Source organism: Falco naumanni, chromosome 5, assembly GCF_017639655.2.
Source record: "Falco naumanni isolate bFalNau1 chromosome 5, bFalNau1.pat, whole genome shotgun sequence".
NCBI lineage: Eukaryota > Metazoa > Chordata > Aves > Falconiformes > Falconidae > Falco > Falco naumanni.
Genome location: NC_054058.1, coordinates 37,518,025 through 37,531,460, shown reverse-complemented (window position 1 = coordinate 37,531,460; position 13,436 = coordinate 37,518,025). Strand labels below are relative to the sequence as shown.

Genomic DNA, 13,436 nt, shown 5'->3' with positions numbered 1-13,436 from the left:
CTGAAAAATTATAGTAATCAAGCTTTTGAATACTTACAATTGAAAATTAGGGCTGAAAAATGTTAAATGTGCCACATACTGAATGTTTAGTATCAAACAATTTTGAATATTGGCTCCAAATTTGTACAGTGGATAGCAGTATTAAGTACTGATTAGATACTGCAAATGAACAATTTCTTGACCCCTCAGAAAACCAGACAAGCAAGCTACCAACAGATACTTCGGCAAACAAGCGAACTGCTGAGGGAACAACACAGGTAGGTTGCTGATTTTTTTCTATATAAAATTCTAAAGTTACAATCCACAGGAGAAAAGGTCTTTACCTTTATTGCTCATAATGAAACAATTTTAGTTTCTTTTTTTTGTGCCATCCTTTCTAGTTTCTGTCCATTTGTATTTTTCTTCTTCCTCTGATCCAGAGTATTACTTGAAGCGTGAGCTTCTGATAGTCTTTTCAGAAGTTTTCTGATGGGGTTTGTGTAAGCAGATGTGTTAGTAATTCGGGAGCACCCTAAAAACTTGTCTGATAAAACAGAGCAAACGTACAAAAGAAAATTCTGCCCAGTTTTTGTCTGAAGGGCTCAAACTTAAAGCTGTACAAATATTTTGTAAATTATTGCAGTGCTCTCATTTCCACACTAATCCAGAAGTTAAGAAGTATTTGAGTTCTAATATTGCTTTGCCGTATGTCATAGAAAAAAGAAAAGGAAAAGAAACTTTCTACAGGAATAACTACTTCATGATAAAAGAGAACTTGCATTACTTCTGGATTGCTCTTCTAAAATTTGTTGCACTTGCTTTGAAATTAAACTATTTATAATTATTATAATAAATTTTCTTTCTGCGTACAGATATTTCACAAAGCGCCTCATACTTACATTGCTGTTAACTGGCAGTCATTTTATTAAGGAGAAAAAAACTAATTTCTTCTAGCCAAAATTTCAATATTTAATAGCGTTTCAAGGTACAGTTAAATCTGAATTGTATTTTAAAGCAAGAAGAAAACATACTGGACAAGATTCTGTCTTTCACCTGTCACGGAAATAGTCTGGTAAAGATAACCAGTATTGCAGAGTCTAAACTATGCTTCACTCTACCTATTTATTAAGGCATTTCATAAAGAATGGCCGTTTGGAACTTCATTTTTCAAAGATACCTGTGGATTATAGCTATTAAAACATTTGTCAGTACTTGATATATAGGAAATTCAGTACCAGAATGTATGACAGATGTACAGTTTTAAGATCTAATTTTCAGTATAGGATGCGTATTTTGGGATTTTTCTTCTTCGGTAGAGCCTGAAACCCGGAAAAGATTTTGGAAAAACATGATTGTGTGTGATAGCGGTACTTAGCAATGGAAGGTGAGCAAGGAGGAGGGAAATAAAAGACACATGATGCTTTCCGGTTTTCAGTCTTCTGTTACAGCATATGTTTCTAGGTTTGCTTTAAGTCAAATCAGTTAAAGCATGTGTAATGCCATGGTTAATAAAGAAGGACCTGATGCATTTTAATTGGCTAGTGAGGTATGGAATTGTCATGCCATATCATATGAAAAATCCAGTTAATGCCACCTGCTTTTTGTTATGTAAAATCCAAAATATTATGTATTACTCCGCACTTCACAGCTCTCAGATCAAAAAGTAGTTCGCTGTGTGCCGTATACCTGTGGCATATTTGATGGTACAACTTTGATCAATTGTTTCAAAAAGCAGTTGAAACAGGAAGAGACTTCATCAGAAAATAAAGAAGCAGTAGAAGCAGCACAGACGAATTTTAACTTCCCCGAGGATGTCCTTTTTGGCTTGGAGGAAGAGGAAGAGGATGCTAAGAGCATCAAAAACACCCACAAGCAGACTGGCTGGGCAGCTAACCTATTAAAACAATGGCTGGCCAAAAATGGCAAGGATCCTAGCTTTGAATTGGTCCCAGTAAGTGAACTCAATGATATCTTAAGAGAGTTTTATTATACAATAAGGAATCACGATGGGAATACCTACAGTGTGGCAAGCTACAAGTCCATGCGTGCTGGCTTAAACCGGCATCTCAAAATGCCACCTTATAATCGTCAGATTTGCTTAATGAAGGACAAAGAGTTTGCTAGTGCAAACATGGTATTTGTGAGCGTGCTGAAGATGCTACGCATGCAGGGAAAGGATGAGACTCACCACCATCCTCCTATAGCTGCTGAGGACTTACGTAAGATTAAACAGTCTGGTGTGCTGGGATTGCACAGTCCACTGGCGCTCGTCAACAAGGTGTGGTTTGATTTGCAGTTGCATTTTGCCAAACGAGGGAGGGAAATTTTAAGAGATCTGGCTCCAGATGCTTTTGTTGTTGAGAAGGACAAGAATGGGCGTCGATATGCTATGTTTAGGTATCCTGGCAAAGGAAAAAATGGAGAAGATCCTCATAAAATGGGTAAAATGTATGATATGCCAGGGGACCCAAACTGTCCTGTTTTATCCCTGGAGCTTTATTTGTCTAAGTTGCCTCCGGAGCCCCCTGCCTTTTACCTGCATCCTTTAAAGCTAACGTCAGAGCAAATGCAAGAACAGCCTGTCTGGTACAAAAGAGAACCGATGGGTGTGAACTACTTAGGTACCATGATGCCCAGGATAAGTGTGGCAGCCAGGCTCTCTCAACGATACACCAATCATTCTCTCCGAACTACCACCATCCAGCTACTGTGTGAAGCAGGACTGGGGCCTAGAGAAATAATGGCAGTGACAGGCCATCGCTCAGAGTCTGCTATTAGACACTACTGGGGAGCTGCAGAAGTACGCTACAGGGCTTGGTCAGATACAATGGAGAATAACACCCCCAATTACCTATATAGCAAGATCCCAAATGAAGTGATAAAAGAATCACTATCTGGTGCCTCCACCTCTTCTATAAACCATGTTGTTCTAGAACAAAGCAAAATTTTATTCCCTAAGAAATCTGTGGTGCCACCTGGCACTAATTGTGTGACTTTAGTCCCTGAGGGACACCCAGCTCTGAATTTCAAAAGCCCTGTCCCGGTGAACCACAGTTCCAAGGTGTTTATCCCCAAGAACACGGCCAGTGGGAGCCTAACTGCCAGTCCCCTTCAAGGCTGTTGTAATGAACCTGTCTTTATAAAGCGGGTGATAAAACAGGAACCAATGACCTGATGCTTCTGTAATGGAACTGATTTCAAATGAATTGCTAAAATGGAAAAATTAACAGATTTGTTTTTTCACTTGGTCTACTAAGAAAATTTCTTAATGGTCTAGTTCAGCAAGAAGTATCCTGTTCACACTCCTGAAGTGAGCTATGGAACAGAAACTTAAACAGAGTAGGGCTTGGAGTTTGTATGACACTGTGGCAGCTGGGACTCTCCAAGTGGCTGTGCAGAGCTATTTTAAAAAAAATTAAAGAAAGATATTGATTTCCACTTAGCTGAAGAGCTATGCTTTCTTCACTGAGTGCATGGCTTTTATATTTTGTGAAGAGTGTGTTTATTATAACATTCTGTGCCTGCTGGCACTAATGTAGCATCCTACAAATCAAATACTTGATTACTAAAGAGCACGGAGAAAGTAGAAGCTGAATGAAATACGCAGATACACTACAAATACATACATATGCATGAAAACACCTGGAATTGCTTGACTGCTGTCACCCTCTCTGTTCAAATTATTATCGGACCTACCAGAGAATTGTGCCTTTTTTTGTTTGGTTGTTTTTCTCAAACGTTCTTCTAAATTGATTCTTTCTGTGAGCTACAAATTTTTATTGCAGGTCTTTCCTTTTCCTATCTAATATTTCTGGCTAAGATTTTAGTCATTCTGTTCTCCAAAGGCACTAGTTGATACAAATTATATTAAAATTGGGGTCTCCAGTTGTGCACGAAATGGGGAAAATGTTCTCAAAAGAGTTGAGGACAGGTTTCTTGCTTAAATGGCAAGTAATTAGAGTTGAAGTGTTGTCTCTGTATGTTCTTAGCTTGTGAGAGGATTTTTTTGTATTTCCTCTCACCTACCCTTTCCATTACATTTCACGTTGTCTTTGCAGTATAGTCTTTGTCAGTATAGTATGATTCACAAGCAGCATATCCAGTTCTTCCACACCAAACCCGATCCAAATATTTTGAGCTTTAACTTCTTCAGATTAGTTCCCTGTAGTAAACTGATCCTATCACTACATTTTCCATAGGAGATTTTTACAGATCAGAATTTCTCAGGATAGTAGATGTGAATTTTGTTAGAGAAATGAGACTGTAGTTTTAAAGGTTCTTTAATGAAAAAAAAACAGAACAACCTAGTTTGTCTGCTATTCTGTGCCATAATTTTTGTCAGATTCTGACAAATCGAGTATCTTCCTGTAAATAAAAATGGAAAACTGGTCATCAAATCACAAATTATGGTAGGTCCACTTTGGAAGAAGAAAGAGTGTAGTATTTAAACCTGTTTTCCATTATATTAATTAAAAAAAAATAAGAATGGCTTTGTCTTTTTGAAATCTGTGTGCATGTGTGTGTACACACATGTCCACACACACACAGTTTGTCACACTAAGGACTTCACTGGAAGTGTTCATGTTGCTCAGCAGTGGACAAAATAGAGAAAAATCCCAGCTGAAATAAAAAGTGGACAGTGATAAACTCTTTAATTCTGTGGAGGACTTCCTTGCTGGGAAAGGCTTTCAAATAATGAATGAGATTTATCACTTTGTTATAGTCTGAACAGAGGACTTGATGCCTGAACTTTAGTTTTGATCTTGGCTGATAATGTTTACCTTTGTGGCCTTGGGTAGGTTATTCATACTTACTGCATCAATTTTCCAAAGTGTGAGACGAGCGCAGTGTTCCATTTTTTGATGAATCATGTTAACGATTAAAAGGATTTGAAAGTGCTATATTCATCGTACATATTGTGTTTACAGGTTTTTATTTGCTGATATGATGATTGAGGTAGTTGATCAGATAGAATCGTTAATATAAAAATTAATTCTGCACAATCCTGTAATTTCTTAGTTGCAGCATTAAATTACAACATTGATGACTACAGGAAGGAAATCATGGATCCAGGATTATCACTTTGTCAAGCCTAGAGTAAATCAAATGGAAATGGTAAAGAAAGTAATCCTTTCTAACAGCTATAAAGAAGAAAAATTGAAAAAAACAAAGGGCAGAAGTTCTCAAAATACAGGAGAACTATGCAGTAACTTATTCTAGGATATTTTAAAGTAATGTAGTTTTCCAAATTTCAGGATTTATAGAATTCAGAATTCAGCCAGACTGGCAAATTTAATTTCTCATTTGAAGAGATTTATTCCAAACTCCACAAAATAGTCCCGTCTTCATCTCAGGTGATTGCTTGTTCAGGCATACTGGCATTGAACATTTATCCTGCAGAAACAAGAAAAGTATTTTGCCAGAAGATGATTCTATTTTGTTGCCTCTTGCTGCATACTTGGGACCAGAGCATGCCCTGCTGTGGTCCCAGCTGCATCTAGGTGACTTAGTGCAATAGCATATTGCTAATTGTTTCATTCCTTAATGCAAATCTAGTTGGTGATTTAAATGGAAAAAAGGACTCTTTTGGCCAATCTGGGCATGTCCCTGATGCTTTTTAATTATCATTTGGCTTTTAACTTGAATTTCATTCTGTTGGCTCATGATAGGGTATTTTTGGCTTCTCATTTGTTAAATTCTACTTCTGTTGGCACCATTTATACAATGTTCTCTTACGACCTTCACCTTCATTTTGAACCTGATACTTCAAAGCTACTGACTGCAGTATTACTACCTATTTATTTTTGTATGGGAGGCATTTTTTTTTGAAAATGAGAAAAAAGCATTCCTGGTGTGGGCTGGAAGTGTTACTGCTTCACAGGAGCTGGAGTCAGTGTTCACTAAGCTTTCTGCTAATATCTGATTAATTGTAATCAATAGAACATATTTCTAACCTTCCAGAACCAAAAAATCTTTCTCCTGTTCCCACTCCCACCCAAAGTGTTAAATGACTCTTTCCTACACGTATTTTCTTTCTAGAAGTGCTGAAGCAGGCAAGCAGAATGGGTGTTTTGCTGCTTTTGTAAAGTCAGCTTTGGTTATGTGTACGGTAATATGGGGAGCAGGGGGTCTTTTGCCCTTTTTTTCCTCCTTTTTTCTTTTTTTTTTTATTTTTTAAACTGTGAAATAAGATTTCAAGTCAGTCCTGTTCATTGCAGTACACATTATGCTGTATGAATATTATGAATTCTACCAAAATGGACATGCGTTGGACTCCTTAGTGGCAGTATAAGCAGAGAACTTCAAACAGCAGGATAACTGAGTTTCTGAGTGTGGTTTTGTTTTTTTCCTCTTTCCACTATAGGTAAGGCATGTTGGTGAACCAGCAGGTTAAGTTGGTTAAACAGTTAAGACAAACTGTTTGTCTAAACTTCAATTTAGATTTAAGCTGTAAACTTAACACAAACTTGTTAATCATTTAAAATTCACTTCAAAAATCTGAATAAAACAAATACACTTTGAAAGAAATCTATCATCTGTCACTTTTGATTTTTCTGTTTAGATCTTTTCCTAAAATGGTCCATTTCAGTTGGGGAGAAAAAACCCAACCACCAGTACTTAGCCTTAACTAAGTCAACTAAACTAATTTTTTCATTAATGACTACCATACATTGATTAAATTCCATTTCTCTTGATGGAGATTACTCTGAAAACAGTGGGGAATGACTGGAACCTAATATAATACAACCAGCTTGGCATCTAATTTTCATAGTGAAGCTTTGATATTGGTGCTGTAAATCTAGAACTTGTATTTTCTGTGCTTTTTCCTGGTAAGTTTGGAAATCTCTGCTTTTACTTCAAGGAGTACCCTAATTACTTTTTATTTTTATGAAGTTGGCACAGTATCTTATGGTATGTTAATTATTTTTTAAATTCTTTTATTGCTATTTAAGTAATTCATCCCCACCATAAGGTACTGTGATCTACAGTGTGGGGGATCTGGAAGGGTAAATGTTTATACTATGTGCACCTTCTCTGTGACCCTGAAGAGCTCCATTGTGCACGGTGTCAAGTAACTGAAGGCACTGGAAGATTGCTTTGAAACTTAATGTTGTCTTGGTTTTGTTGTGGTTTTAGTCTGGTACATCTCTTGGGTTATCCTGAACTATACAGCTTCTAAATAGTTGTATATTGTTTAGATCAGTATGTTCAAAGTTTTCAGTAAGCAGCTTGGACATATGATTTTGCTGTATGACTGCTTCTCCTTTTTCAGCCTTCCTCTGCTTCTTGCTCCAGAAGGAATGGCTACAGGGATGCAGGAGGGGACATCTTGCTATGTTTGTGTTAGTCTCTCAACTTCAGCTTTTTTCTGCATACACAGAAATTTAAGGTTTATTATTCAATCCCAGTCATTTTACCAATAGCCATTCCAGTGCCTCGGGTCCTAGAATTGCATTTCTGAAGACATGACAAGGAATTTTAATGTGTTGGGGTAAATATTACTGTTACAGAGGCAAAGGTGTTTTTAATTATATAACAGATCTTTAGAATGGTTTTTAAGTATTTTATTATGAATCCCAGTTATAGATACAGGATCTATATATATTATATATGATATATAAATATAGCTATGGTATACCGAGAGACTCTATGAAAGCAATTTTTATTACGTTGTGACATAAAATAACTGAACACATTTGAATGGGGTTGGATGTGTTAAAAATGGCTGGCATAAAGTCAATCTGTTCAAGAATGATTACATTATATTTACTAAAACACCAGGTCAGGTGAATAGTATTTTTTTCCCTGTTCCCCACTCCAGGTGCGCCTTATGCTCTTACAGAGTAAATCTTTTTTCAGTCTAAATTTCATCTGTGCGTTTTGCCTTTTCAGCTAATACTAGTTTTTTTTTAAAAAAAAAAAGTAAATCCACCAGTGTTGTATCCATTTCTCATTTTCTGACATGCCTTGATTTGTTTGGTTGAACTACAGTTTAACTGAAGCTATTTTGCTGACTTGGAAATTCGTCTGGTAAAATGTTAATCAAGTACACTTAAAACTCCTATCCCTTTACTTTGTAATGTGTAATAAACTTTGTGACTGTCTGTTGGGAAACAATGTGAACAAAGTGGGTATGTCAGCCTACAATTTATAAGCAGCTATTAAGTCTATGTTGTTGAAGCATTCTTGATTAATATGTTTCCTTGCATTTCATGGTTTTGTCACTGAAAATAAACATGCATAATTATATATGTAAAATGGGCTACTTGATTTTTGTCTCTGACCCTGGGGTTATGTTTGTGCTGTTTAAAATGCAACTAGCTGTCATCCGTGAGGTGGAACCTTTGCCTGAGACTAATTGTAAATCTAAATTACAAAGATGTTAGCAGGAGGACAGTTTAAAAGATAAATTAAAAAAAATAATAATAATCTGAAGAATTCCCAACAGGACATCACATAGCTGAATTGGGTAGTTGTTGTAAGGAACAAAATTCAAGTGAATCCATTCTTGTATGACCTCTAAAGTGATTTGGCTGTCCCTGAGAGCTTATTTATGTTACCTAAACCACTTCCAGTTACTATGAGCAGCTTTCAGTAAGTAAATATACTTGTGTTTTGTAGGCTTCAATTTGTCATTTGGAGCAAAAAATTGGAAAGGAATACTAAAACAATCTGATGATGTCATAACACCAGATGTGGATAATAGCTTTTAAAAGCTACATTAAACTAATTAGGAAAGGAATATAAATATATTTGCTGATTAATAAGATGATCTTCCATCATCCAAGATGGGCATCCCACATAATACTGTTGGGAAACTGTCAGTGGGCTTTGGGGAAACAAGGTATATGTCTCACCTTAAGAGTAAAAACCAGTAGATGTACATGTGTGTGCATGCATGTATGTATGTTTATTATATACCCTTTCAGCTGTTTGAGGAAAAACAAAATCACAGCAGTAGATAAATACTTCAGGCATTTTATCATGTTTCTTTATAGCTTTTAGTTGGAATTATGATTGGTGGAGCCTAAACACGAATCTCTTGATAGACTTCTGAATTTATGAATCTTACTAATAGGGGTAGCAGAGCCAATATCTACTCTTTGTACTAAAGTAATGAGAGGGTATATAATACATAGGGATTACTAAGACTGGTTATTCTTTTTTTTTTTCCCATGCTTGTATTGTTCTTGTTCTGTAGGAAGTGTTGCACGGTACCAGTTAAGGATAAGTGGAACAGAGCAATCTTGTAAATGCAATACGTAAAATGTCTGTTAATAGTGTTTGAGTGTAATACAAGTATGCAATCACACACTTAGCAAAACATATATTGCAGCCCTGTGAAATTTTGCTTGTGCAAACTATGATCTTGGTAAACCTCTAACTTTATTGCATTAATGTTTTCATTTTTATTGTGCTAAGACATGGCAAATACATTTGGTACGTGTTCAAATAAATTTTCATGACGGCTTTTCAAGGCTGGGATAATTATTTCAATTCTGTGGGATTTACTGCATTGGAAAAAAAATAACTGTTGAGGAGTGATAAGTCTGACATTAAGGCAGTTAATGACTGGAATATACTCAAAAATGTGTTCAAAAAATTTTTTTCCATAGCTGCTTAGACTGCTTGAAATTTGTAGTTCTGTGTATGGGTGACTAAAAACACAATATGGGCCTTATAATTATGCATACAAACACAATATCACTACCCTCCCCAAACACACCCCATTCCCAGAACATTTTTTTAACATTGCTTTCCATAATTTAATATCAATTTTGCTATTATATAACGCCTTGGTGCGTCATGTATGATTGTGGTGGTGTGATCCTTCATGGACTGTCTGTTTTACAACCCCCAGAATTGTTTCTGTTTTGATGCTGTAGAAACTGTTAATAATAAAATTGTCTGCACTGTGTCATTGTACTGCACATGATCTTCAGAATTTTGATCTTTACTACCCAGGAACTAATTTTTATTTTGCACTGTATTTTTTGTTGCATTTCCCCACACACACTTCATTTGTCACTTCTACATACTGAAATTTGCCTTTTTGAAAAGCAGGTGGCATTACAATGAATAGCATTGCTATCTCTATGTGATGAACTGAACCATGGCGTTATATAATACCAAACCCTTTTTTTTTAATTGTATGTATTATATATGAATAGAGAAGAGCATACTCAGAACTTTCTCCAAAATACCGACATACACCTTTTGGTTTTTCATGTTGGTAGAATACATGTGTGTGTTGGTGTATGTGTGCTGTTACACAAAATGATGTAACAGGTAACATTTGCTGTTCAGTTTGAGTTTTAGAGATTTCCTTCCCAATTTTGTTCAGTAGTTTGCTGTTGACATGTATATGCTGTGGTGATGTAACTACTACTTCCTGTGTGAAATTTCAAAATTTTAGTTATAGTGGGAGAGACCTCCTTTTCTCAACATGATGTCTACTGTATGTGCTTTGGCCTTTAAATTCAGTCTCTTTGCTTGTATTTGTTTTCCTCATGGAATTGGACTAGCTTTTTTTCCTCCCATCATCCCCAACCCTTTTTTCTTTCTCTTTCTTTTCAAAATTACAAATTATACATCAACCTAATCGCAGCAGTGCTGATCTGAAAACATTGCTTGATAGCAAAACTAAGATGATATTCTTTCTCTAGTACAGGGTGTTTTACAACAGTGTAAAATGGTCTCAGTGCATGGAAAAACATAAAAAGATAGTAGCTGGTCTCAATCTCCCTACTTTCCCAGAGGCAGACGAGTAAACTGCTTCAGAGTCACTTCAACACCAGAGACAGCTCTTTATTTTATTAAGAGGCTGATTCCTTTCTGGTTTTTCTTTTATTAATTTAATGTTGACTAGTGTGTGGAATAATTATTCGATATTGAAGTCAGTGACATATGGGACATAATGACAGTCTTCCAAAAGAAGAAAGTTCGTTCTTAATTATAAAGCCTTTACATTAGTTTTACTGCAAATCTTCACTGTGACTTCAGATTCAGGTGACCCTGTTCACTGTGTTTATGCACTTTTAACAAGTTCCAGGATTTTTATTACCTCTAAGAACTTTTTTCTATTACACTTCTTTTTTAAATTTCTCTAATACCCGTATGGCATTGGTTCTAGAAAGTCACTGTACCATTCTTTTCTTCCTCAAGGGAAAATGTATTATTGCTGATTTTTCCTAGCACTTCCTCCCATAAGTATATCTTACTTGTCAGTGCATCTATTTCTCAGCACTTTCTTTAATTGTTAAAAAGACTTTAGTGGTTGGGATTGGAAGAAAGCAGCTGTTACGTTGTTACAATATGTGCAGTAGAAAATGCATGAAATTCCGAGTATAGGTCATTTTTACCAATCTTCTGTAGAAAGCCCGGAACTGAAGCGTAATTACTGTAATATGAATAGAGATTTTATGTACAAAAATCAAACAAAGTCTGTTTCTAGTAGTTTTCATGGTTAAAAATAATCTGAAAATATTACTGAGAAGAATCAGTACTATATGTCACTTTTCAGCAAAAATGTTGCAACTACTAGAACACGCAGAAATACCAATTTCTAATACTAATTTAAGTGAGAAAAATGCACAAATATGAATAATTGCATCAAACATACTTTTCATTATTTTATCTTCCATATGCACTATAAAGCAGTTTACGGTCTGATTGATTAAGTGGTGTTTAGAAGATGTTATGACTTAGCCTCTGTTTCAGGACTTAGCAGGTTTCACTTCAGATATTTGAAAGGGATGAGGATTTACTTTTTTGGTTTTGCCCCTGTTGTAGGATCTTTTAGTCACTGTTTTCACAAGTTACATGCTTGGCATTAAAGTACATTTCCTTCACACTTGCCAAGTGAGATGCTTGCCTGGGGCATTTGGCATACAGACAGAGCCCAGGGATAGTTACATATTGGTAAATGTGGTAGGTGCGAACATTACTTTGCAAACTGAAGAAGCTGGGGCAGAGGGCCTGCAGTTTTTCTTCAAGATCTTTCAAGATTTTCTTTAAGAACAAACTTTTCAAAACAGATCAAGATTGTAAATGCAAACCATCTTCTCCTTGGCTGGCTGTTTGAGGAAAAATGTGCAGTGCCGGGTGAGAGTAGCAGAGCAGCATTACAGTACTTACACCATCCTTCCATATGTATGCTGGTGCCCATTTAGCTGTTATTTGCTTTTCCCCTGCTGCCTTTTTTCCTTCCCCTGCTTCCTGTTCCCACATTTGTTTCTGCTCTTAATCATACATTCCGTTCTTCTTTCCCCTACTTCAGCTAGTGTTTTGCCTTTCAACACCAAGTTGGAATACATCTTCCAGAGCTGGATCTACATTAGATTTTAGTATGAAATGTCCAGTAACAGCACACATTGTTTTTATGCAGAACATATTAATTACAAATGGAAGTTCACCAACAAGATGAAGAATAAAGATGTGGCTGTATTAAAATTAGGAAGTCAGGAAAAGATGAAGTCTTGTATTTTTCTTGCTTTCTTCCTAAAAAATTTTTGTGTGTGTTTATCTTTAAAAGTGTGATATTTCAGAGCAGTATTTGGTAGGTTTAGGTTTTTTATTCCATTTTAAATATTTTTGTTGTTGTTGCATTGTTTTGTGTTAAGATTGTTACACTGCTGGCTGCTGTGTGAAAGCAGAGAAAGATGTGAAATAAGGCAGCTCAGCTACAGTTGTGGTTAACTAAATGATTCAGTTCATGATGTTGCTCCTTCCAGGTTGCACAAAGTTACCTCATCAGCTATGGACAAAAGAGGTCCAAAATGTCAGTGTGAATGACAATATTTTGGAGGATTTCTGCTTACTTGGAATTTAAAGGCATATACGTTCAGATCTGTGAGCAGTTAAGGAGGATGGAAAAGGGAGTTTGGCAGTTTGTATTGCTTTTAAATCTCAATATAAACTTTCTTCTGTTTGATTACTGGAATTACCTAGATGCTGTTGTAAATAATCAGATTTAAGTGCTACTTCTGCTCTTACTGGACACTGGTGCTCTGGTTCTGACAAATGATGAAAAGGTGGTTTTGGGGGTTATGGGGGTTTTTTGCGTTGGGTTTTTTGTAACTGTGATCTTTAAATAGAGATCCCTTTATATTGCTGTGGGTATTTTGTGTCTGTTCCAGCTTATATGATATTCTATGGTGACTGAGTCTTCTGTTACTCAGACTTGCTAGGCAATATGTGAATGAAATCGCCAGGCATGTTTTGGGTTCTCATTAAATGGTTTTATTTCGGTAGCGTGACTATGCTGATGAAAATGTTACGATTGCATCATCTTGCTCTTCAGCAGAGATCAGCTGAAGCAGGTTCAGGCTGTTGGCTTCCTGTGTTTGGAGAAAGCTGAAAACTGATAGCAGATCAGAATGCCTTGACTTTGCTTTCCTCCGTTACCTGTTTCTGCCCAGATGCTTGCTGAAATCTGATACTAGGAGCTGAAAAAC

At 36.2% G+C, this 13,436-nt stretch overlaps 1 protein-coding gene across 9 annotated transcripts in view; it reads left to right on the top strand.

Moving 5' to 3' along the window:
* The window catches only part of LOC121089193 (activating transcription factor 7 interacting protein), a 113,757-nt gene that overhangs the window by 82,373 nt on the left and 17,948 nt on the right, over positions 1 to 13,436 (top strand). For 6 of the 9 annotated variants that reach the window (XM_040596214.1, XM_040596208.1, XM_040596209.1 and 3 more), the window contains exons 10-11: positions 190 to 257; positions 1,712 to 1,930. In XM_040596214.1, the coding sequence (XP_040452148.1) occupies positions 190 to 257; positions 1,712 to 1,930 (287 nt within the window). The remainder of the gene's footprint in view (positions 1 to 189; positions 258 to 1,711; positions 1,931 to 13,436) is intronic. The other 3 variants (XM_040596218.1, XM_040596217.1, XM_040596215.1) reach the window with 2 other exon arrangements.